Source organism: Myxine glutinosa, chromosome 8, assembly GCF_964187855.1.
Source record: "Myxine glutinosa chromosome 8, kmMyxGlut1.1, whole genome shotgun sequence".
NCBI lineage: Eukaryota > Metazoa > Chordata > Myxini > Myxiniformes > Myxinidae > Myxine > Myxine glutinosa.
Window position 1 is genome coordinate 135,051,077 of NC_136268.1, and position 26,524 is coordinate 135,077,600.

At 47.0% G+C, this 26,524-nt stretch overlaps 1 protein-coding gene across 1 annotated transcript in view; it reads left to right on the top strand.

Annotated features, from left to right (window-relative positions):
• LOC137433197 (uncharacterized) overlaps positions 1-26,524 on the top strand; it is a 726,873-nt gene that overhangs the window by 413,910 nt on the left and 286,439 nt on the right. Inside the window, exons 24-26 of the mRNA XM_078784000.1 lie at positions 76-129; positions 2,726-2,833; positions 4,361-4,414. Coding sequence (XP_078640126.1) covers positions 76-129; positions 2,726-2,833; positions 4,361-4,414 — 216 coding nt within the window. The remainder of the gene's footprint in view (positions 1-75; positions 130-2,725; positions 2,834-4,360; positions 4,415-26,524) is intronic.

Genomic DNA, 26,524 nt, shown 5'->3' on the forward strand with positions numbered 1-26,524 from the left:
TTAAGGAATTTCTAAAAGAAATGCACATTGCAGTATTTCATTGAAGTTTTAAGAGGAATTAAATTTTTCTCACAGGGTGAAGATGGTTTTCATGGATTCAAGGGAGATATGGGACCAAAAGGAGAAATGGTAAAGTAATTAAACTTTCTCCTTCAAATTATCAAGTTGAAATGCTTCAAGATTCCAACCGTTTTTGAGATTATTTGAAGGTTAATGAATGAATTGTTTGCTGCTTCTTGATCATCCTCCATGTGAAAATGCTTCTTTCTTTATGTACCAGATAAACAGACCTTTTAAGTCTTTAGTGTTTAGCCTTATATTGTTTTATTGTTTCATTGTTATCTATTTATTGTTTTTATTGGTGCGTTCTATTGTTAGCCCGTCCGTTGCACAGCTGGAGACGGGGTTTGCAATCACTTGAGTGTGTGTGTGTGTGTGTGTGTGTGTGTGTGTGTGTGTGTGTGTGTGTGTGTGTGTGTGTGTGTGTGTGTGTCGGGACGGTAACCTTTTTACCATTTGAGTTTTGTCACCAAAATTTCAACAAAGCTTTACTATGATAATATGTCAATGCTTGGCAGACAAATGAATAATTTTGTCAAACGGTTAAAAGTCAGCATCATCTAAAATCACCAATTTCCAACCGATTGACCTGAAATTTAAATAGTTTGCACATTGGGTCACTGAATTGGTTCACTAATCAAAAGGTTCGGAGTCTATTGTTTTTCAAAAATCAAAAGGTCAAAAGGTCAAAGGTCAGCATCACATAAAATCACCAATTTCCAACCGATTGACCTGAAATTTAAACAGTTTGCACATTGGGTCACTGAATTGGTTCACTAATCAAAAGGTAGGAGTCTATTGTTTTTTAAAAAGGTCAAAGGTCAGCGTCACAAAATCACCAATTTTCAACCAATTGACCGGAAATCTAAATAATTTGCACATCGGGTCACTGAATTGGTTCATTAATCAAAAGGTAGGAGTCAATTGTTTTTTTTTAAATCAAAATATCAAAGACCAAGTTTGCATAAAATCATAAATTTTCATTTTGTATCTTTTTTTAAAACTGTTTTCATTATTTTGAGCATACGGAAGAAGACGACGTCTGAATACCAATGGCTGAGGACGAGCTTTGCATTTTCAGATGCTTTCTAGTTTCCATTGCATTTGAAGTCTTTTGCATTCTGTTGTTGACGACTACCAACTGAAGTAGTTTAAACGTTTTCCCCAAGGTAATGGGGTAATGTTAAAGGGCGATTCACAAATGTGTCCTTTTGGTATGAGATTCCTCTGAGCCACCGGCATCGGCATGGCTGCCTGCTTGCAATAGGCTTAGCTACAAGGCAAATCAACCGCAAAGTCATTTTATTCTCAAAAGAGATGGCCCATTTCGATTGACCCTTCAATGGAAAGCACCTTTTGTTCATGGCAAAAACGTTAACTAATCACACTGACAGCAACATGAACTCCCCCATGTGTCCTGTCGGATTGCCCTCTTGAATTGCCATTTCAAAGCATTTTTTGCTGACCCTGCATAGCTCTTCCCATTTGCTATAATATGTTTCATGGTCATTGTGGTCGGATGGATTTATCTCCTTCCTCACTTTCCTTTAGTGAGACCTTTAGAGTGCAGGATTGCGCCTTCGAGTGTGTTCCAGATAACCGTAATTGCGCCATCAACTTGTGTCTCGACAGTAAAATTGAATTTTCATTTTGCTGCAGAATTTTCTTCTTCTTCTTTTATTAATTCCCCATCATCATGTTCAAGTGCAGTGGATTTCCACACCGTCCTCTCGTTGGTTATTTCCATTTAAATGATTTTATTTATGACGTGAATTATTAAATAGAAAAGTGTTAAACTGTGGAAATAATCAATTAACTTCCTTTTGAAGATGGGGTGCAATCATCTTGTCATGATAGGTGACTGCATGCTGCAAATAGTGTTCACAAACAAACTCGTTCACCTATGTTGGATTATCTGAAATCTGGTTTTGGGGTCCCCACTCCCCACTTAGGGATGTACTTTAACATATTACATGTAAATAGTTTTTCTTTTTGTTTTTACTGTAAGAAGATTGGTTATTATTAGCCCATCCCCTGCACAGCAGGAGACGCAGTTTTGCAATCACGTGTGTGTGTCTGTCTGTCTGTCTGTCTGGACTGGACTGTAACATTTTACCATTTGAGTTTTGTCATCAAATTTTCACCAAAGCTTTATGTTAATACGGAGAAGGCAAATTAATAATTTTGTCAAAAAGTCAAAGGTCAGCATTACATAAAATCATCAATTTTCATCCAATTGACCTGAAATTTCAATTTACAATTTTAGTTTTGTCATCAAATTTTCAACAAAACTTTATTATGATAATATGGATAAGACAAATTAATACTTCTTTCACAAGGTTAAGGTCAGCGTCACCTAAAGTCTAAAAATTTTACAAAAAACCGGCAATTTCATCCAATTGGCCTGAAAAAAAAAATGTGCATATTGGGTTACTGAATTGGTTCACCAATCAAACTCTGAAGCTGATTGTTTTTTTTTTTAGATCTAAAGCTCAAGGGTAAAGGCTGCATAAAATCATAAATTTTCATTTTGTATTTTTTAAAAACTGTTTTCGTTATTTTGAAACTTACGGAAGAAGAAGAAGACGTCTGATATATAAACAGACACGGATGGACTTTGCATTTTCAAATGCTTTGTAGTTAATATTTTGTGTTTTGTTTTCAGGGGGAACCAGGTCCTGTGGGACCGCGAGGAGAGGATGGAACAGAGGGTCCGAAGGGTCGGATGGGAGGCAGAGGTGACCCAGGACCCTTAGGACCTTCTGGAGAAAAGGTGTGTTTTCCTTTTTTATTATTACTACATTTGCTATTTATCTAGCAACTTCATATCTCATTGAGATTTCATTGCAAATTTGGTTGCATCGTTATTTCTCTGTGGACAATGAATGCTGCGGTATTTTGTACCCGAATGCATCATCTTTTGAAAATATAGTCATTGTTTATTTTACATTTGGAAGTGTTCTAAATAGCAGGAGTGTTTTTTTGTTTGTTTGTTTTTGTATACAAGATCGAGGCTCGTGCGAGAGCTAACATTAATCACAAAAAAAAAACGGCCACACAAAACATCCAATAAAGGGAGCGGGAGACAAGATGGGGGGTTGGGGGGAGGAGGCATGGGAAGGGGGGGGGGGGGGAGGTGGGAGAGGTAAAAAGAAAAACACATGGACACAACTAGGACTTCCAGGAAAGAAGTTGGTATTTCAAAAAAAGTGGATCTGGGGTGAATTAGCGGGGGTAGAAAAGATCAAGATTTTGGATGGGGGAAGATAAGAGATGGTGGTGAACAGCTGTTTTAAAGACGGAGGGAGGAGTGGGATTGAAGGGAGTGGGGGAGCTATCTAAAGTGCAATTTTGTTTGATCAAACCAACCTTAGTCGAGTTACTATGATAAATGTTAAAAATTTAAATAATTAGGTCATGACCTTAAAAGTATGTCGAGGTTAAAAAATATTATGTCAACCCACATACTTTATATTCCCATTATTGATGCAGAATTTAATTTCGAAAATCCCAGCCGGATCCGAGATACAGGGCCGAGTTTGGCAGAACAAAATGGACAAAAACCCTAAATGGTGGTTTTGTACTCCTGTGGGTCTAATAAAAACTCAGTGGTGCACCCTTAAAAACTGGGGGCACCAATTGTAGAAACAAATCCTACAACAGCTATAAACCTATTGGGTTTAAAAATACAGCTCACCTTGGCATGGCCATATCCCATCAGCAGACAATCGTATAAACACAGCTTTGTTCTGACATCCTTGTTCTTGTTTACATAATTACCATTCAGATTGGTAATTATGTAAACTGATGCACCTACTGGGAGAAACAGAAAGGAACAGATATTTTTATTTTGTTGTAAATTTTTTATCTGACATCAGAATGACATAAAACTGACTCAATATTGTGTAGAAAATTCAGAACAACTTTTCATTTAAACACTAGTTATAGAAAAACTTTTAAATAATAAAAAAAAATCGCTAATTATATATTAATGTGACAAAGTTACGGCATGTTGAAAACCTTTCTGTTTCAGCCTTTACATTTACCATTCAGATGTTGTACGCAGCTGTGTTCCAACGGAAGGTGTTTATCCAGGCCTCGCCTGGTTTTTCCTTTGATATTGGCTCTTGCAATTTCGAATTTATGTCTTTATTAAAGTCTATGTTTTTGTGCATGGAGTTTATGATATGTGCAAATAGTATTTTATCAAATTCCTACAGTCATTTGTTGCTTCTTTTCTCAACAATATGTCTTCTGTGTTTGTGTCAGGAAAGTTTTCAAATTTTTGTTTCTTAAATAGGGCAAGATTGGTGTTCCCGGGCTTCCTGGGTATCCTGGCAGGCAAGGAATTAAGGTTTGTGAATAGACACCTGATGTCAAACCTACATAAATGGTCATGTATGAATAAGCTTTAAATACAATTATTGATGGAAGAAAATTAATTTCATGTTAATAATGTATATAATCATTTTATAAAACCCTGGTGTTGTATATATAATATACAACCCTGGTTACAATATAATATACAATAATGTATATATAAAACCCTGGTGTTGGGCTAGCGGCTAGGGTGCCAGCTTAGGATCCTAGGATCCTGGGTTCGAATCCCGGTCGATTGCTGAATTAACGCCAGGGGGGTTGACTCAGCCTGTCATCCTTCCGAGGTCGGCTAATTGAGTACCAGTTCACTGGTAATTCCCTGTTTGTCGTTAAAGGCGGCAAAAAGGGTTGGCGTCAGGAAGGGCATCCGGCCGTAAAACATTGCTTCAAAAAGGGGACCAAAAAACAACAACCACGGTGCCCGAAAAAGGCCAACCCCCGCTTGCGGGGAAAAATGGCCTCTAAAGGTGGTTTTTATTTTAATGTATATAATCATTTTGGAGATACAAAATCTGAGATCATGAAGGAGTGAAGTGCCAGAAGGTAGAAGGTAATACACCAAGAGTGGGGCTGCAGTTGGGCAACATGTGGCTGCAAAAAGGGGTACAAAACAGTCTTGTTTTATTACGTCTCTCTCTTATTTTACACGCTGATGCATATGTCCCTCCCTCCCCCGACCCCTTCCACCTGTTTCATGTTTGTGACTTGTCGTGCGCTGCTTGTGTGGTGTTTTGTGTGATGTGGTTTTTTGTGCGTGCTCCGTGAGGCATAAAATTCAAATGGAATATTTAATTTGTTATCATTTGTCTTTTACTGCCAGCATTGTAAATATTCTGAATTTATGCGTGTATGCCCTTGTCATTTTGTAAACACCTGATTTACTGCCATAGTTGCGCCAGTCATTGTGCTTTGACCTTAGGCCACAGCCTGTATCTACGGCAGAAATAATCCTGTCGATACAAATGTATTTTCATTTTTCTCTCCCCAATCTTTGTCTCCTTTTTCCCACTTCAATCAATGCTCTTCATTCTGGCCATCTCACCTACTTTTAATTTTTTTTTTTTTTAACAGTTATTATTGCTTCCTCAATGTTCCTTGCACTTTCACACGTTTTCTTCCGATTTACTGTTCATGATGGGTTTTACTGTTTTTTTTCTTTGTTTCACATTTGTATATGCATATATATATATATATATATATATATATATATATATATATATATATATATATATAAAAGTTCAAAACACACCTGGTCACAAGTGTGCCGCACTGACCGGGTCCTCAGTCGAGGTCCTCAGCATCATCCCGTTTCGGCCCTTCAACCTCGATACGGTCAGCTAAGGTGGGCCAGCAGGGGCACGTACACATCCACATGCAGCGACTGCATCTGGATGCGTACATACCCCCACCCCCAGCCAGTGCGAACAACAACAACAACAACAACAACAACGACAACAACACCACCTCCACATCCAGAATCCACAGCACCAAACAAACATGGTGGAACACGCAAACACCCACCTTTATACCCTTCACCACTCACCAACAAAACACACCAGATCATTCATACACACACATACACACCCATACACACACATACATACAGAACACCAACCAAACAACCACCTACACTTACATCATACACCACTCAACACACAAAAACACACACTCATGCAAAAATTATTTCATGCAAAAACACACCCTCACCCACTCACTCATATACACAAAATAAGAAGTAATAATGGTAACAAAAAAAACAAAGAAAAAAACACACACACACAACCAACCTACACCGTTTGACGTGCCTCCATAAACTTCCTCCATATCCAAAATGAGCCTTTCAAGGCAACCTGGGTCACCTGTCACACATCCTCCTTCTTTCTGTCCCACACACTCCCAGCCTAGCAAGAAATGCAGAAAAGGAATTGCCAATATACCCTCTACACCCCACCTCAAATGGCTGACACGAAACGCGCCAACCCTTCTCCCGGCACTCTGCCTCCAGCTCACTGTACTTTCCTCTCTTCCTCTCGTGCACCTCCTCCATGTTCTCTTCCCAAGGTACCGACAACTCCCCTAAGATGACCTGTCTTGTTGCACTTGACCAAGTGACAATGTCAGGCCGCAACCTTGTAACACAGATCTCCTCTGGGAATACCAATTGTGGCTTTAGGTCTGCCCCCACCTGCCAATCACAAGCATCTGACAGCCCTCTTGCTTTCCACCTCCTCCTCCTCTTTCCACCCCTTTCCACTTGGCCCTCTTTGACAAACCACACCTCTCCCCCATCAGTCTCCTTCTCCACTCTTCTCTCTCTCGATCTCAGCACCTCTTGTTGCACCATCTGCACCACCACCGCCAGCACCTGATCATGTCGCCACCTGTATCTTCCTGCTGCCAATGCTACTGAGCATGCACTCAGTGCATGCTGCACCGTTCCCACACCTCCACACAAATAACATCTCTCCTCCTGCAACAACCCCCACAATCTCAAGTTTACTGGTGACGGAAGCACATCATACGTTGCCCGCAACAGGAAATTCAACAATATTGGCTCCATCCTCCAAATCTCTTGCCACTTCAATATCCTCACCCGCACACCTTCCCACTTTGTCCAAGCACCTTGCTGTGCCTGACCGACTGCTTTCACACATCTCCCCTCCTCTTCCTTTCTTCTCAACTCCCTCTCAACCATCTTCCTCCTCTCTTTCACACATGCCTTTCCCCATCGCTCATGCTCCATCCACCCCAAGCCATGCTTCCCATGCTGTACCATCCCCATGACCTCCTCCTGTTGCAACCGCTCCTCCATCTCGTCCACCTCTGCTCTTGAATTCCACTTCCGACTTCCCTTCTTCTCTGGGAGAGCATTCTTTACCACTGCATCACTTGAATCCCGCAACATCATGAACTCCCGCACCCTCACCACCTTAAACTCCTCGGTTAATGATGTCAAGGGAAACTGGAGTTTTCCACCCTGACCATAAAAGGCAATGTTCGTCAAACAGCGTGGCACTCCCAACCACCTCCTCACAAACCCACTCACCACAACCTCCATCCTCTCTACATGCCCAATTGCAATATCATACATCATCAATGGCCACAATACTCGTGGCATCAACCCAAACTTCAAACACCATACCTTCAACTTACCTGGCAAACCACATCCATCAATCCTCTTCAAACCTCTCAAAAGCTTGTTTCTGACCTCCTCCTCTCTTCCCACATCGTTCAACTCCACTGTATACCATCTTCCCAAACTCTTCACAGGGGCCTCTACCAATGATGGAACCACCTCCCCTCTCAACTCAAACCTGTGCATGTTATCCACCACTCCTCGTCTCACTATCACACCCCTCGATTTTCTTGCTTTAAATCCCATTCTTGCCCACCGCATCAACCTTTCCAGTCGTCCCAGTACCTCTACTGCTGCATCAGTGGACTGTTGGACAACTGTCAGGTCATCCATGAAAGCAAACATTGCTGGCAATCTCTGACCAGGGGCTAGCTCCACTTCTTTCCCATGTCCACTCACCGCACGTATCAACAACTCCATAACCAGCACAAACAAAATCGGGGAGATGGTACATCCCATCGGGATCCCCACTTCCAAATTCTGCCACTCTGTTACATCGGACTGTGTCGCAAACCGCATCCAAAACTGATCATAATATGCCATCAAAAAATCCCTAAATCTCCATGGCACCCAAAAGAAATCCATGGCATACCTGATAAAGGCATGCGGCACTGACCCATATGCATTCTCCAAATCCAGCCATACCACCGCCACATCCTTTCTTTGCCTCTTTGCCTCCTGTAACACTTTGCCAGACCATTGCCGAGTGTTCAATGCATCCCGGTGATCCTGGTATTCCTGCCTTCTGCACAGAACCATCCACAAAACCATTCCCTCTGATGAAACCTGAGAGCCGTGCCGCAAAGACACTCATCAATATCTTCCCATCTACATCGAGCAATGATATTGGTCTAAACTGCTCCAGTGTCACAGCCTCCTCATGCTTTGGAATATAAACTCCTTCCGCCCTAGTCCATTGACTGGGCACCACTCCTTGCCTCCATACCACCTTCAGAGCCTTCCACAGATACTGCCTGATGCCTACACAACTCTTAAACACCTTGTGTGGCACTCCACTTGGTCCTGGAGCCGATGCCGCCCGTGCCTTCCTCAAAACTGCCTCAATCTCAGACATCTTTGGCTCTGACAAATCAAATGGAACACCTGGCTCTGTCGGTCTCACCAATCCTTCGATGTCCTCCACCACTTCATTCCTCCTTGTGTCTGCATACGTGACACGCAGGTGACTTTCCATCTCTTCCTTTGGTACCTTCAGTACACCACCTCGAGACGGCTCCAACAGATCCTTCATAAACTGAAAAGCTTATATATATATATATATATATATATACATACATACATATACATACACACAGTCGTGGCCAACAAGAATGATCTATAATGGAACACCTGGCTCTGTCGGTCTCACCAATCCTTCTATGTCCTCCACCACTTCGTTCCTCCTTGTGTCTGCATACGTGACACGCAGGCGACCTTCCAACTCTTCCTTTGGTACCTTCAATACACCACCTCGAGACGGCTCCAACAGATCCTTCATAAACTGAAAAGATATATATATATATATATATATATATATATTGTTACGGACCGCGGATAAGATGTTGTTTTGCCGAGCGGATGGCACCGCGGCCCTAACAGTTACCCCGATTCCCGAACGTTGGCCGAATCGCGCCACAGATATTCAATGGGGAAAAGACTAAAGCGAAGGATGTGAAGAAGAAGAAAGACAAAGGGTAAGGAATACAAATATAATTTATTTACTATTTACAGGGGACCAAAAAAACCATGGAGAAAGAAGGATAATAAAATAAAATACAGAAGATATCAGACACAGTGCAATGCTAGCTTACCTACAGTCTTAATTAACCCAGGACAGAACAAACAAAAGACAGACTCACGCGGGGAATGATGACAGGAATGGCAGGAGGTGGATGGCTGGAGGGAGAGGAAGGTCCAGCTGGAACCGCAGCACGGTCGGGTCGGGGATGAGCAGCCACCGCCCTCTCTCGATCGGCGCGTTTAGCAGCCGCCTTTCCTTCGCGGCCCCGCTCAAAACTGCCGTCAAGGCCCCGAAGCTGCTGGGGCTGAAGCTGCTGTGGCTGAAACTGCTGTGGCTGAAGCTGCTGTGGCTGAAACTGCTGTGGCTTAAGCTGCGGTGGCTGAAGCTGCTCTTTCAGGGATCCCTTACTCAACTCTTTTCTCAGCTCAACTCTGGGCATCGGGGCCGCGGGTTATATAGGGCCACACCCTCGAACCTTCGCGAACCTCCCCGAGCGTTCTCTCTCCGCCCTCTCATGCCAAACCCCTTGTACTTGGTTGGTTGTTCGGGGCTGGCTCACTCCTCCCCTCTATGACGATGGGCGGGCACGCCCTGCTTCCCCGAGCTGACCACGCTTAATGGCGGCAGTTGTAGTTGGCAATGCGAATGGCAATGACGCAGTTGGAAATGGAGGTTTTGGGAATGGGAATGAAAGGGAATCTATCTTATTTCACTTGGTGCAATGGAGTATTTCAATTAATGGAAGACACAGCCTTACACTAATACACATAATAAGGATATAACTGTCAAAAAAGATATATCGTGTCCTGCATGTATGTTTTATGGACTAACTATGGGAACGCCCTTTGACCTTTATACAACCACAAACGGAGGGAGGAGGGGTGATATTTTACAACAACCTTTTACAACATTTTACCACAACAATAAAATTTAAAAAAACAACATTCTCATATCCACAACAATATATACATACATACATATATATACACACAGTCGTGGCCAACAAGAATGATCTATATTTTTACAATCTATGCAATACTTTTGGCCATGACTGTATATACTATTTGTGCAAATATTTGTAACCTCTATAAATGCCCTCATTAAGGTGAGTGTATATATATATTGTTGCGGAACCCAACGTCGGCCTCGGATCCCTTCTCGAGGGGGGATTAGTCCCCTCGTTTGTGACTGACCGACGTGGTCCCTGAAGCTGCACAAGCTCCCTCCAGAGGCAGGTGAGCAGCTTCGTTCACGACCGTGGATAAGATTTAATTTGCCGAGCGGATGGCAGCCGCGGCACGAACCATTAACAAAGACTAACCTGATCCTGAACGTTGGCCAAATCGTGCCACAGGTATTCAATGGGGAAAAGACAAAGACGATGGATGTGAAGAAGAAGACGAAGGCAAAAGGTTGGAAATACGACTATTATTTATTATTACTATTTACACAATGAAAGAAACCAAGGAAGAAGGAAGGATAATAAAATAATGTAGAAAGGGGGACGGACCAGAAGGACACAGTGCAATTTCTAGCTTATACAGACTTACTTATAACCCAGGACAGAACACACAAAACAAACTCACGTACACAAAAGGATGGAAGGACAGGAATTGTTTGGAGGGATGAGCAGGTGGAATCACAGGGCACAGCGAGCAGGTCCACTCCAGGCGGGAAGCGATGAGCCGGCAGCTCCTTGTATTCGGCTTTTCACCGCACACCGGCAGGGTCACTCGCTGCCCCGCCAGGGCTTCACGCGGCTGGTTGAAACGGGGCTGGTTGAAGCGGCTCTCTGCAGAAATCAGCTGGGTCACGCATCTGCCGTATCTCTGACGCAACTCCTTCAAAGGCTTCCGCGCGCGCTTATATCTCCCTCGGGCGATCAAGCCGCCGGCCTCCAGGACACGCCCATCGGTGAGGTTGCCTCGGCCCTGATTGGTCGCGAGGGCTCACCGATCCCGCCCTTAGAGGAGGCGTTGGCAAGGCCACGCCTTGTTCCCGGCGCTGGGCCGACTCCTCCCACCTTCGGCTCCGAGATGACCTCGTGGCTAATGGAGTCTTGCAGCAAAAACAACAACCCACAGCTGCAGCAGAATTCAGTGAACCGCTCAATGCAGTTGGCAATTGAGGAAAGGGGAATCCAATGGAGGTTCTGGGGAAATTGAAAGGGGATACTACCTTGTCTGGATTCGGTGCAATGGAGTGTCAATTAATGGAAGACACAGCCTTAATCTAATACACACAATAAGGAAATAACTACCAACAAGGAGGAAATCTATGATTTGGCTACGTGATGGTATATGACCTAACTAAGGGACGCCCTTTGACCTTTATACACAACAACTGGAGGAAGGAGGGTGACATTTTACCACAATAAAAAAACACAATTCTCATGTCCACAACACTGCACCCTCCTCCTCTTAGGCACGTCCCGGGCCTATTACTTTTACTTTTAGTGTGGCATGTAGGTGTAGTTCCCTCTACATTTAACCTGACCCTGAGTGTGACAGTTTTAAAACATAAATAAATATGTCCTGCTGCTCCATTGCACCCTACCTAACAGACTCACGCCCACAGCTAACTGAATTGTGGAATGGTTTTCAAACTAAAACATGAACGATGGGGGAGCATTATTTACAGTTGACGCTATTTTATTTACAAAACGCAACCCAGGACCCGTGATTGTTCTTTTGGGGGGGAGACAGTCTGCCCTGCATCGACGCACCACAAAGCACCAAAACACCATCAAGCACCACAAAGCACCCTTTGGTGCACAGTCACCACAGTTCATGAATAAAAATAAACCAACAAACCCTTGGTGGTGTCTTGCTCTTCGGCTCCCTCTGCTGGCTATTGTTCTCTTCCTGATGTTGTCTTTCTTCTTTGCTGGCGGCCTATTTGCAATAATAAAAGTGCACAACCGTGTCCATTTTTATTTATTTATGGCCCACAGGGCCGACTATTGTGGTTCACCTGTGTGGCATCGGTGCCCTGTGACCAAGGTCCGCCAGCAAGGTCTTTTTTTTTTTCTTTCTTTTTTTGTGTACTGAATCGAGGCTCGTGAAAGAGCTAACACTTACTTCACAAACAAATCAACCAGACAAACAAAATACCCAAAAAGAGGGAGCGGAAGACAAGATGGGGAGAGAAGGGGAAGCACACAAACACAACATCTGAGAGCAGGGAGATGTGTGGAAGGGAGAGGGCCCGGGGGGAGGAGGCATGGGAAGGGGGGGGGGGGGATGGAGAAGTATAAAACACAAGGACACCAAGGACTTCCTGGACAAAAGTTGGTATTTCAAAAAAGTGGAATTGGGGTGAAATTAGCGGGGGTAGAAAAGATCAAGGTTTTGGATGGGGGAAGATAAGAGATGGTGGTGAACAGCTGTTTTAAAGACTTTGAGGGTGGAGTGGGATTGAAGAGAGTGAGGGAGTTTGTTCCAGAGGTGGGAGAAAAGAGGAATGAAGGAGTGAAGGTGAGCAGAGAGTCTTGATTTTGGCAGTTTAACCATAAAAGGGTTGCAGGCAGATCTTGTGCGACCTGTAGGAATATTTGCGGGACAGAGCCCAGAGAGAGCTGGGGGGGGCAAGGCCAGAGAGGAGTTGGTAGAAGACGGAAAGACCACCAACCTGCCTGCGGTGAGTGAGTGAGAGGCCCTTGGAGTTAGCTTCATCGCAGGAGATTCCAATGATTCTGAATGCTTTGGTTTCAACAGCGTGAAGGCGAGCTAGGTGTGAGGCAGGAGCACCAGCCCAGAGGGGAGAGCAGTATTCCATTGAGCTGCGGATGAAAGCCTTGTATGTGGTGAGGAGCTCAGGTGTGCCAAGGAAGGACTTTGCACGACGGAGGATGCCCAGTCGGCGACTGGCTTTGGAGGCCAGATTTGAAATGTGGTTTTCCCAGGAAAGATCATGGCAGATAGTGAGACCCAAAAGCTTGAGTGACAGAACTTCTTGGAGAGGATTATTCAGAAAGTGGATGGGAGGGTTGTCCAGTCGGTCGTTTCGGAGAGACATCGTAAGAGTGTGAGATTTGTCAGGATTGAAAGACATGTTCCACTTGTTTGCCCAGTCTGTGATTTTGTCAAGTTCTGCAGAGTGAGGAGGCTGCAGACTGCCGATCTGAGGGATGAAGAATGGAGCGACAGAGAGTAGAGTCGTCAGCAAAGAGATAGAGAGGATTTTCAAGAGAGTCAGAGAGATCATTGATGAAGACCAGAAAAAGCACAGGGCCCAGAACACTGCCTTGGGGAACTCCAGCCTGAACAGGAAGAGGAGATGAGAGAAACCCATTCAGGGCCACACGTTGACTACGACTAGAGAGGAAGTCCGCCAGCCATGCGTGGAGATTTCCATGGATACCAAAAGAGGAGAGTTTGTTGAGCAGAGCGGGGTGCCAGACCGTATCGAAGGCACGTGATATATCAAGGGAGACTGCTCTAATTTCCTGTTTGGCATTGAGGACCTCCATCCATTGTTGAGAAAGCAGAAGCAGCATGTCCTTAGTGGAGTGTCCAGGTCTGAAACCAAATTGATGATCAGAGATCAAGCCATTGGAGAAGAGGAAAGATTTCATATCTGAAGCAATGATGGATTCCATGACTTTGCTGATAATTGGGAGAAGGCTGATTGGTCTGTAGTTGCTGGGATCTGTTTTTGCACCTTTTTTGTGCAAAGCGGTGATGTTGGCAGATTTCCAAGCAGATGGAAGATGACCTTGAGCAAAAGAGAGGGTGAAGAGAACAGAGAGAGGGAGTGAAAGAGCGGAAGAACATGATTTTAGGACCCGTGGGCTGATGCCGTCAGGTCCAGTTGCAGAATCAGAGTCGAGGGTTGACAGAAACTTTTCCACCTTGTCAGGAGGAAAGGACACAGAGTCCAGGAGCAGCTGGGTACGACTGGGTACTGTGGGTACAGAGAGGGATGGGTTTGGGACACAATATTTAGAGGCAAACACAGAGTTGAGGCATTCAGCTTTTTCACGTGCAGAGTCGGCCGTGTGGCCATTTGAGGTGAGGGAGGGGATGGAGGGGGAACAAACACCAGAAACAGATTTGACCAGACGCCACCAGGATTTGGAAGAGGGAGACAGATAAGAGAGTTCTGTCCTGAGAACGGAGAGATATTGTTTCCTGGCTCTCCTGAGGGTGGACACACACTTGTTTCGGGCTTTGTGAAAGGAAATGAGATTTCCTTCCGTTGGATTTGCTTTCCAGGAGACGAAAGCAAGTTGTTTCTGGGCAATAGCCTCACCACAAGATTCCGTGTACCATGGACGGGAGGAAGGGTATGACAACTGAAGACGAGATGGGATAAATCTGTGCATGAGAGAGAGCAATTTACTTTGGAAGAATTCCCAGGATGAGTTGATGTCAGAGGCAGTAGAGATGGGAGACCAGTCCAGATGATTGATGGCTGCTTGAAGACCGTGCCATTTGGCATGAGTGAAATGCCAGACTCGTCGACGCTGAGGAGGCTCTCTGAGAATGGTCAGAGAGATGTCCACTTTAACAAGCACATGATCAGAAGAGCCGATTGGAGCAGAAGAAGAGCAGCAGACATTTTCAGGGAAGTTAGTCATAACCAAGTCCAGAAGAGAAGATGCTCCGTTGACTGAGATCCGGGTTGGGAAATTGACAGATTGTGTCAGTCCCAGTGAGTCACAGAAGTCCTTTGCTGAAGAACTATGGCTGGTGAGAGAGGTACCCACCCCCAGCCAACTGGCATGGTGACAGTTGAAATCACCACATATGAGGAAGAGAGAGTTGGGATGGGTAGATAGAAGTTGGTCAATATTATCAGACAGCGAGATGTAGATGGAGTCATCACTGTTTGGTGGACGGTACAACACACATATGAACAAAAGGTGGGAGCGAAGGGGAAGCCGTAGCCAAAGGTATTCCTAGGGGTGAGGTGGAGAGAGGGCAGTGCAGGGCGAGTGAGGAAGAGAGTTTTTTTATAAAGATAGGAACCCCACCTCCAGGACGAGGCTCAGGTCTATCATACCGGAGGAGGGAGTAACCTGGGAAAGATACCAAGGAATCAGAGACATCATGAAGGAGGAAAGTTTCTGTTAAGCAGATCACGTCTGGTTTGTCAGGAGCAACCTGTATGGAGAGATCAGTTAAGTTTGAGCGAAGGCCCCGGATGTTTGAGGTCCATACTGTTAAGGAAGAGGAAGGGGGAGCATCGGATACAGAACAGGGGGGGGGGGGGGGAGCGGTAGGGTAAGATGTGGAAGAGGAGGAAGAGGTAGGGAGAGCTGTTGAAGGTGTGTCAGAGATTACAGAATAGCTTGGAGAAAGGGAAGAATGGGGCAGACAAAAGGTTTGATGGTGATTGGGTGAGGCGCAGTGAGGTGTTATTTGAGGGGGGGGAAGAGTGAGGCAGAAGGTTGAGGGAGAAGAAGGTGAAAGTTGGAAGGGGGAAGAAGCGGGGAGGACGCTTTGAGGAGGAGGGGTGAGAGGGGAGTCTAGGAGGGGAGGAGTGAGGGAGAGTCTCGGAGGGGAGGGGAGTGGGGGGAGTTTAGGAGGGAAGGGGCAGGGGGGGAGATTTGAAAGGGATGGGTGATGGGGAAGATTTGGGGGGGAGGGGCAAGGGGGAAGATTTGAAAGAGATGGGTGATGGGGAAGATTTGGAGGGAAGGGGTGAGATTGGATTTTGAAAAGTGTACTATTAATGGGAAACGAACATTTATTGCAAAATGAGTTTCTTGAGACATTCGAGTCAAAAATACATTTGAGGACGCTGAAGGATGGGTGGAGTTCTGGAGAGTTTAGGGAATGAATGAAAGATGCACTGTAAGAGATGAAATTTTTTTTTGGAATGAATAGATTTGGTGAGCAAGTCAAAAGCATCCTTTTATAGAAGAAGAAGAAGAAAAAGGTGTTATAGAATATGACAAAATAAAGTTCTTCAGGGGACAGATGAAACATTTTTTAACAACGTGATCACGTGATCACGAACAACGTGGTCGAAGAACGAACGAACAAATAAGAACGAACAAACGGATAAGAACAGGGAAGGAAAATGTTTTTTGGGTTTTTTTTTGAGATTTTAAAACAAGGAAATATGGGGTGAAAAGACCATGAAAAACAGAGACCGAAAGTAATCGAAAACCGAAAGTAACCGAAAGTAAAAAGGTCTCGGACCTTCATGGCCGATTCCAGCAGAGGGGCCATGCCCCAACCCATGGGGTCCATCAGTGGTGCTCAGCCACAGACATGTGGTCCATAAGGTGGTGCATCGATGCAGACAGCTGGTTCCGGGAGTTTCGGGCGCACAATGGCGGACTCCCGCACGCTCCCCTCGGCGCCCAGTGGCGCACAGTCCTCGGGTGGGAGACAAGGGGGAGGGGGGGGGGGGAGAAGACAGGTGAGCGAGGGGTAAGGTCACAAGGGTACACATCAATAAAGGCAATGCAAGGTGAAGTGCGTCTGGAGACGGAGCGGAGAAAAGCTCGTCCCTACCTTACGTCACCCCCCCTGTCACCTACTCCACCCTTGCCCTTACCCCATATTTACAACAATCTACACATTTACAAATTTGTCACCAATGTCTCGTCTTCCCCATATTTCCCCTATACCAAATTCGTCTTCACTCCCACTAATCCAAAATTTGCCATCACAAATTCATCATCAATCCTCATAAGGAAGAAGAGATGGAACAACAAAGCACAATGTCACACTCACGTCATGATGCGTCTCACATTCCAAACATTTGCACAATAAAAATAATAAAAACAACCTGGCATGGTGTGGAGGTACGTCACCTCAGGTGAGTGGATGTAGATGGTGCGAGGAGATCTCAATCCTAACTACCTTCTAAATGAATTTAATACACTTTACACTACCCGGGGTCTTTCCCTGCCAATCCATTCGCCAACTTACACGATGGGTTCTAAAAACCAATTCCCATTGACCAAACTGTGGTGCTTATCAATTTGGGGTCTCACTCCCCCGATTCATCTCCTGGTGCCCTTGCACAATTTCCGGGCTGAGTCGTGTAGCTCTCCCAGCAGGTCTACCCACCTGCACACCTCCACCACTGTAGTTGCCACCCGAGCTTACCTAGCTCCTCACCCTAACCTATGTAACTGGGGAAGGCCCTCCTTGGCGCTTACCCCACTCGGTGCCCTCTCTGGCACTGGGCTACCCGGGTCCGTCCTTGGATCCTCGGGCCCCATCCACAACAACGCTACCGGCTCCCAGAGCCCACCTGCTGCCTCACCTGGCCGACATCCTCACAGTGGTGGAGTGCCCAACCAACTACACACACTAACAGGCCACACGCTCAGCCATTTCCACGACACTAATGCACCCATCCAAACATCATTCTTCCACCACGCACCACAGATGCCAATATCCAACCACAATTTACCTATACCCTCTACCTAACACTTACACTACCCTCCCCGGGTATTCGTGATGGGGGTCCATCCTCCTTTCCCCCATCCACACCTTCACACCATCCACTCCGCTCCACAGTTTCCACCATACTCACTCCATGACCATCCATTCCATACTCCATATATTCCACACTCCATGAAATCCACACAACCATTCTCCATTCACCTGTAGTTGCACACCTGTGCAATCACCTGGTGCCACCTGCACCCTCCTTCCTCCCTGGACCATTTGGTCAACACAACACACATCACCATCACTCACTCACACTGCTCCATACACCTGTTCAGTTGCACACCTGTGCAATCCCACTTGTTCCTCACTCACTGCTCCATACACTTCCACGCTCAATACACTTCTGAATACATTTTTACACACACACACGGCATCATCTGACCTACCTGTTGCCCTGCTAAAACTCGCGCTTCCCCGTCGTCCCTTTAAACTACTGCGCTCCCTCGTCATTATAATCAAAACTAATCTACCTGCGTCCCCACTACAGGTATCATTGTCACTACCTAACCTTACCGTTACCTATGGTCATCTTCTCTAGATCCCTACACACTATATCCTAACCCTCCCGGGCTAGTATTCACTGCCAACCCCTTAACTCTATTGCTCCTTTGCCCCCGCTGTGAGGGATGGCAGAGTTGCCATCCCTCCACATCGGGCATCTCTCACTACCAATTTGGCTCATCCAATTGCAACCAATTAAAAATATGCCAATCACTCTACCAATCATCTGCCAATCGATCTGCCAATCCTTTGCCAATCATCAAATTTTGCTTTTCAATTTCGGGTCCAAAACACTATCATCATTACACGTCTACTCACTTGAGCCTCTCGGTGCGCCAATTCATTTCTAAAGCTCGGCTTCGCAAAGCCGAGCAATGAATGCGGGTTGTTTGGTGCCGACGGTTGGATTCGTCCGGCATTCGGTGCAGGGAAGGGGGCTTACCCGGGCCGAGATCCCACACACCATCTTGGCACGGAGCCGTCCAATGGCCCGATCTTGCCCTGCCGGAACGCCGCAACAAAAAGGGGTCGCCATGACGACCCTTCTTACCGGGCCGCCCGTTCCGCCTAGTGGAGCACGGACGCGGCCGTTCAGAGCGCGGCCCGGCGTGGATCGCGTACGGCGGTTCTTTCCAAACCGCCGCGGTTACGATCCCCGCTGGGCCCCGCGGCACACGAAGCTGCCCGGCACGCACCGAGGGCCCGCTTCGGCTATAAGTCGATCTAACCGCTAACCCGTTTAGCGTCGATGCTCCACTTGCATGCTTACACCCCGCAGCCCATTCCTTGCTCATACATCCAGCCGTTCCCATGCTCCTCGTCATTGCACCTTCTCTTACACACCCAGGTACACTCATTCCGCTCACAGACTTTGTCACACACCTGACCACCGCACACCTTGGCACACACTCGTCGTTCGCACACCTCACCAACACACCTCTTCGCGCCCCCTCCTCAGTCACCTCCTCTGTGACAACCACAGGTGTGCTCTCCTCCGTTCACCCAACCACGTGCCTCACTACCAACTCCAGTGTGCAGTCCCATACGCGTTCTACCATTCCAGGTGTGCATCCTTCCATTCCAGGTGTACATCCTCTCTCACCTGCCACCACCAACTCACGCTCCGTGTCACTCTTACTACTTTCACCACCACTCTCGGTCGCGCATTCACCCTTTCTCTCGACAGCGTACTCTGTACTCATGCACCCGTCCGTTACACACCTTTCTCGCGCATCCTCTTGCGCACACTCTCCCGTTACACCCTCCGTAACACTCACCACAGGTGTGCACTCTCTCGTTACATCCTCTGTAACACTCCCCACTACGCGCTTCCATGTGCCCCCTCGCACACGCGCTACGACCAAGACAGCACACTCACTCCTCGGTGCGCACTTTTTCCTCACACACCCCATAGTTGGACATTCTCGCACACCTCCTCTGTCCATACACTCCGTACCTGTCGCACACTTCACCAGCGGCCTCTCACGAACACCCGGGTCCAAACCAACCCCCAAGCCGACTGAGTCTCCCCTCACACCATATACATTTCCGCGTATATCGCCACTCACCTCGGCACCTCGTCTCCACACCTCCTTCGCCACCTGCAAACCCTTTATTTGGTTAGCGAGCACACCATCACGATTTGAGCACCGACCTTGCACATATTCCATCACCTCCTCCTTTATCTCCCTCTTAGTTTCCCTCCGTCTCTTCTTAATTTCACTCACTCCTCTTCCACATCCTCTAACTTTTGCTTCACCTCTTTTATTTCCCGGTGCGTCTTCTCAATTTCGTCCTCTAATGCCACCTTGACCGTTTCTATATGCGTCCTCACCTCCCGGTCCTTCGTCTCCATTGCCTCCGTCACCTCGTCCAACCTCGTTGTCAGTCCCTCACGTACCATCTGACATTCCCTCTTCGTCGTTATTAAGTCATTTTTGATTTCGTTTTGTGTCGCTTTCAACCCTCCTAGTACCGCAGTGTTCTTTTCCACCTGCTCCACTAGTTCCTTTTGTCCCACCGTCAGCTGTTCCACCTCCTGCGTCAGATCCTCTATGCCCCCTTGTAACTTTGCCGTGCTATTTCTCACCTCTTTCTCCATACGCTCCTTACCTCGCTTTACCTCCTCACGTACCCCCGAGACCTCCTCACTCACACCTCGTCTTATCTCCTCCCCCATTTCTCCCATCTCTTTAGTAGATGCCGCCCTCATTTGTTCTAATTCATCCCTCTGAGCATCCAGTTTACCTTCCAACCCGATTTTCACCTCCTCTATCTGGTTCCCCATCTGTTTGATTTCCCGGGCGGATTGCTCCCCTATTTCCCGCAATTTGCCTTCCATCTTATCTTCTAGCCCCTGTTAACCCATTCTTTACCTCTTTTATCCCGTTGTCTAACCCATCAAATTTATTGTCCAACCCCTCAAATTTACCCTCAAATTTCTTGTCTAACCCCTCAAATTTCTTGTCTAACCCCTCAAATTTATTTCCCATATTGTTTAACCCGTCTCTTAATTGCTCACTAGTACCCCTCGCTTCGTCCCTCATTGCCCCAATTTGGTCTCCCACCCCCCTGTTCTCTTCCATGAGGGCCCGCATTTGCAGCATGAATAGGCCCCAGTCCATTTGCGGCGCTGCTACTGTCACTGGCGCGGTGAAATTTGGTGCTGCTGTAACCACGTGCGCGAGGGCGCCATTTTGTGCGCCTGATACCTCCTCAACCACCTCCTCATTGTTCTCCTCCTCCATTTCTTCCCTCTGGTCCTGGGTTACCCCTAACCCTTCTATCTCTCCCACCGGCATCCCGTCGCCTTGACCATCCATGGCACGACTTTCAAATTTAGGATGTTAAATAAAAGTAAATTTCGGCCCACTCGAAATTTGAGCGCGCTATTCGCGCTTCAGGTCCGAATCTCGCTCCCGACACCAAATGTTGCGGAACCCAACGTCGGCCTCGGATCCCTTCTCGAGGGGGGATTAGTCCCCTTGTTTGTGACTGACCGACATGGTCCCTGAAGCTGCACAAGCTCCCTCCAGAGGCAGGTGAGCAGCTTCGTTCGCGACCGCGGATAAGATGTTAATTTGCCGAGCGGATGGCAGCCGCGGCACGAACCGTTAACAAAGACTAACCCGATCCTGAACGTTGGCCAAATCGTGCCACAGGTATTCAATGGGGAAAAGACAAAGACGACGGATGTGAAGAAGAAGACGACGAAGGCAAAAGGTTGGAGTCCTCATGACCTCATGGTTGAGTCCAGAAGAGAAGATGCTCCGTTGACTGAGATCCGGGTCGGGAAATTGACAGATTGTCAGTCAGTTTAGCCAACGCGAGCTCTCGGTCCGTGACGGGCTTTGTGTGCTGCGGGGGCCGGCCGGGATCAGTGCCGCTTCGCTCCTGCACGGAGCGTCGTGCACGGTTCGGGCGAGGCCCCGCCTGTACGGTCGGTACCGCGCTTTGCCAGGCAAAGCGGGCAGCCCGGTTTGAGGGGAAGGAGAAGGGGTCGGAGCGGCGCCCCCTTGTGGTGGCTTTAATGTTCAATGGGAATTTGTTTTTAGAACCACATAGCTTAATGATGGCCAATGGTTTTGCAGGGAAAGACCACGGGTAGAGTACAAGGGTTAAAGTCATTTAGAAGGTAGTTTAGGATTGAGAATCTCTTCACACCATCCGCATCCACTCACCTGAGGTGAGAAGACTCCACACCGATTTGGCAGACATTTGGAATGTAAGACACATCTCGACGTGGGGGTGACATTGTGATTGTGATTCCATCTCTTCCTCCTTAGGAGGGATTGATGATAAATTTGGTTTAGGTGGGAGTGATGAGAAATTGGGATTGATGACGAATTTGGTATTGGAAGAGATATGGGGAAGACAGGACGTTAGCGACGGATTTGTAAATTGTGTAAATACGGGGTAGGGGCAAGGGTAGATTAGGTGACATGGGGGGGGACGTACGGTAGGGACGAGCTTTCTCGGCTCGCTCTCCTGCGCACCTCACTTTGCATTGCCTTGTATTAATGTGTACCCTTGCGATTTTGCCCCGCTGCTTTGCTTGTCCTCCTTCCCCCACTCACGGACGTGTTTCTTTTGGGCCCGGGGGGAGTGTGCAGGTGACCCCAGTTGTGTGCCCGCACCTCCGCTGCTTCCGGCCTGCACTGATGCACCGTATGGAGCACACGTTCTGTGGCATAGCACCACATATCGACCCCACGTTTTGGGGCCTGGCACCTCTGCTGGGGACCGGCCACTGTGGCCAGCGGTATTTGCTTGCGGACCACTGTGTTTAAGTGGCACCTATGTCAGCGGGTGGACCACCTCAGCTGGCCTGCTGACCATAAATAAACAGTGGATGCGGTTTGTGCCCTTTTATTTTTAAATAGGCAGCAAGCAAGAAGGCAGGCAGAACCAGCGGCCCAGCTGAGAAGACATCGGACACCATGATTATTATTACTGTTTCAAATGTGTTTGGTGCATTTTCATTGCTGGTGCATTTTTTGTGTTTTGGTGCTGTAGGGTGCTTTTAGTGCGTTTTATAATTTGGTGCTTATGGTATGGTGTATCAGTGCAGTGCATGGCATGACCTTTCCTCTTTTCAAAAGTCCTGCTTTTGTTTCCCAAAAAGACGTCCTGGGTTCGAGGTTTGTAAATAATCAAAATAGTGGCGTTCTTTGTAAATAATGCTCCCCACCGGCTTTATGTGTAGTTTGAAAATTAATTCCGCAATTCGGTTAGTCTGTGGGCGTGAGTCTGCCAGGTAGAATGCAACGCAGCAGGCGGGACATATCTAGTTTTTAAAATGTCGCACTCAGGGTCAGGTTAATACGAGAGGGTAACTACAAATACGTGTCTCACAATGGTAAAACAAATACGTCTCCCGGGCCGTCCCTTGTGGAACGGCCCGGGAGGGGCCTGGAGAAAGGGAGGGTGCTGTGTTACGGTTTTCAGAACCGTCACTTGTAAATAATAATCCCTTGTAAATAACTCCCTGTAAATATTCCCATTTTCCAAAGGTCAAAGGTCGCACCCGAGTTAGTCCATACTGCAACACGTAGGGCACCATAGGAACTTCTTCAGTTATTTCATTAGTATGTGTTTTAGTCAAGGCTGTGTTCCCAATAGTTTGACTCTGTGTTGCATTAATCAAATAACATGGGCCCCTTTTCAAATCTCATTCATTTTGCGGCTTGGCCCCCCTCCAAATTGTATTGCGCACCTCTGCCAGCCGCAGCCGCCGCAGTGCTCGCTCCAAACGCCATTAACCATGCGGTCAGAGCGGAGAAAAAGGGGGGAGGAGTTATCGGAGCGAGGCGTAGCCCTGTTAAGGGCGGAGTCGGTGAGCCCTCGCGACCAACCAGGGCTGAGGCGAGCTCACCGGTGGGTGTGTCCAAAAAGCACGCGGCTTGATACACGAGCGCGTAATATAAGCGCTCGCGTGGGACTACTTGGAGAGTCGGGGGAGTCGGAGTCTGAGAGTCGGCTGGGGAGAGTGGCACCTTTGGAGTGAGAGTGACGAGAGAACGAGATCCACGATGAGAGACGCGGGTGGAGAGTCACGAGTCAAGATTCCCCCGATTCACGGACGCAATTCCTCCCCGATATATGAACCCCCCGCATGTAAGTTCCGCTCGCGCCGACAATACCAACTGTGCTGCCTGCCGGGTTTCGCCACGGAACCAGAGCCTGAACCGAGGTGGAGCTTGGACCGGAGTGGAGCGTGGACCGGGGCCGGAGCCAACACTGGCCCATCTGCTTGGACCTTCCTTCCTGATATTCCCCTTTCGTGTAAGTCTGTTTGTGTTGTCCTGGGCGTGTTAATTAAGACTGTATAAGGTTGCCCTGTGTCTGCTTCTTCTTCTTCCCTGTACATTCCCTTCTTTCGTTTCCTCTTCGGGTTTTTGTACGTAATAAATCACTGTTCTTCCTACCTTTTGGTTTCCTCTCCATCCGATCATTTTAGTGATTTCTCAATTGAGTATACGTGGCACGATTAGAACCGCTCAGAATCGGGTTAGTCTTTTTGCTAATGGCTCGAATCGCGGATTGCTAAACCGCTCGGCAATTTCCACCTGTCCGTGGTTCGAGCGGGAGTTATTTCCCTGCTTCGCGGAGGGATTGGCATGCAGGTATTTGGGAACCCATCTTGACCAATCACCCTGGCCAATCCCGACCGTGGAGGAGCGTTGTAACTTCCAGGACTGGGGGAACGGCCAGCTTAAAAGACAAGGGGACTAACCCCCCCCCCCCCCTTGGTAAGGGGAGCGCAGACCCCCGGATCCGCAACAATATATATATATATATATATATATATATACACACAAAGAATTAAGTTAAGCACCCCCCCCCCCCCCGTTTTTTTACAACCTCGCACATTACAAGTTTGTTGTCGTCAAAACAGTGTAATATACCCATGATATTGCTATATTTTCTGGAGAAGTGATATTATGGTCACATAAAAACATAACAATCATGCCGTTTTCAATATTTTATTTTGAATAATTTAAGGTGAAATTTTATGGGAATTTTAGGCATATTTTCACCTCAATTTAAGTATGGAGCTATAGGTCCATCACGGACAGTGTGGATGACGTTTATGTTTTCTAACGTACAGTCATTGTTCTGAGAAGACCTCTAGCGATCTTTGCGTCAATAACGTGTGTAGGACCCACGTGATCGGATCACTGACTCAACCCTACGTCTCATAGACCCTGTAAGCCGTCGTATGCGTTGCTGTGGCAGGTTGTTCCATTCCCGATGTAATGCACGTTCCAATTCATCCAGATTGGCTATTGGAGGGACCATCTTCGCAATTTGTCGTCCCAACATGTCCCAAACGTGCTCGAGGGGGTTCAGGTCAGGACTGTACGCAGGCCAGGGGATGGTTGTCACAGCACCTTGCTCCAGCAAGGCTCGGACGCGTCTCGCACGGTGAGGCCTGGCGTTGTCATCCATGAAGATGGGTCTGCTGGCGAGGGTGTGGTCATCGAAGTGCGGGATTACGGTGGTATTCAGGATTTCCTCGGCATATCGCTCTCCGTTGAGGTTACCTCGCACAGTTATCAGGTCCAACTTACAGTCATGGGAGAAGCATTCCCAGACCATAATCGAGCCACCACCAAAGGGTACCGTTGGTTGAATGTTTTTAGGTGCATACGCGGTGTTTTTGTGGCGCCACACCCGAACACGCCCATCTGTCACGTACAGCAAGAACCGGCTTTCATCCGACCAATGAACTCGCCTCCAAGACCGGATGTTCCATCCACGTCGCGCTAGGCACCATGCCAAACGCTCCCTCTGATGTCGTTCGAGTAGCCTTGGACGCTTGATCACTCGTCTTGACCTTAAACCGGCCGATTTCAGGCGGTTCCTCATGGTACGGTGACATAGCCTTCTGTTGGGCAGCCAGTTGTCCTTCAGGAAATGGCTCGAGGCGAAGGGATATCGTCGCACCAGTCTCAAAAGCGCTCTATCTTGGCGGACTGTTGTCACGCGAGGTCTTCCAGACCTTGGACGGTCCTTCACCGCATCCGTTTCCTGGTGTTTCTGCACCAACCGACTGATCACCGAATGGTGGTAACCAAACGTTCGAGCTACAGCTTTTCTGGACATTCCGGACTCGATCATGCCTATTATCCGCCATCGTTCTCCGTCCGACAACCGTCTACGAGCCACCATTACGAGAAAATGACCATGTAACCCCCACACGAGCTCAGGCGTGACTTGCAATAACCCGTGATGATAGTGCATTTACAGAAAATCACGACCACGTGGATGATAACACGTCCTGCACGAGCGATGGGCGTCACAGATGAGTGCACTCATCTGCATTTCATCAATGGATAATTGCTAATGTCATACCAATCATTATTTGATCTCACATACCTTAGAATATATGCCAATGTATACATATACACAAAGAATATATATTAGGGGGTGCTTACCTTAATTCGTTGTGTAGGGGTGCTTAACTTAATTCTTTGTGTATATATATATATATATATATATATATATATATATATATATATATATATATATATATATATATATATATATATATAGATATATGTAACAGTGTTGAGGCTTGTAGTGGAGCTTGAACATAACGGATGAGGACGTAGCAGAAGGAAAAGAACAGTGGAAAGAGGACATGGTGAGGAGACACAGGGTGAACAATATGGATACAGCCAAAAACTCTCAATCACTGAAGTGAAAGGAAAAACTGGAAACACATAAGGCAGCAAAATGATGGAACCACCACCACCATACCACCACACAATATCAACCAAC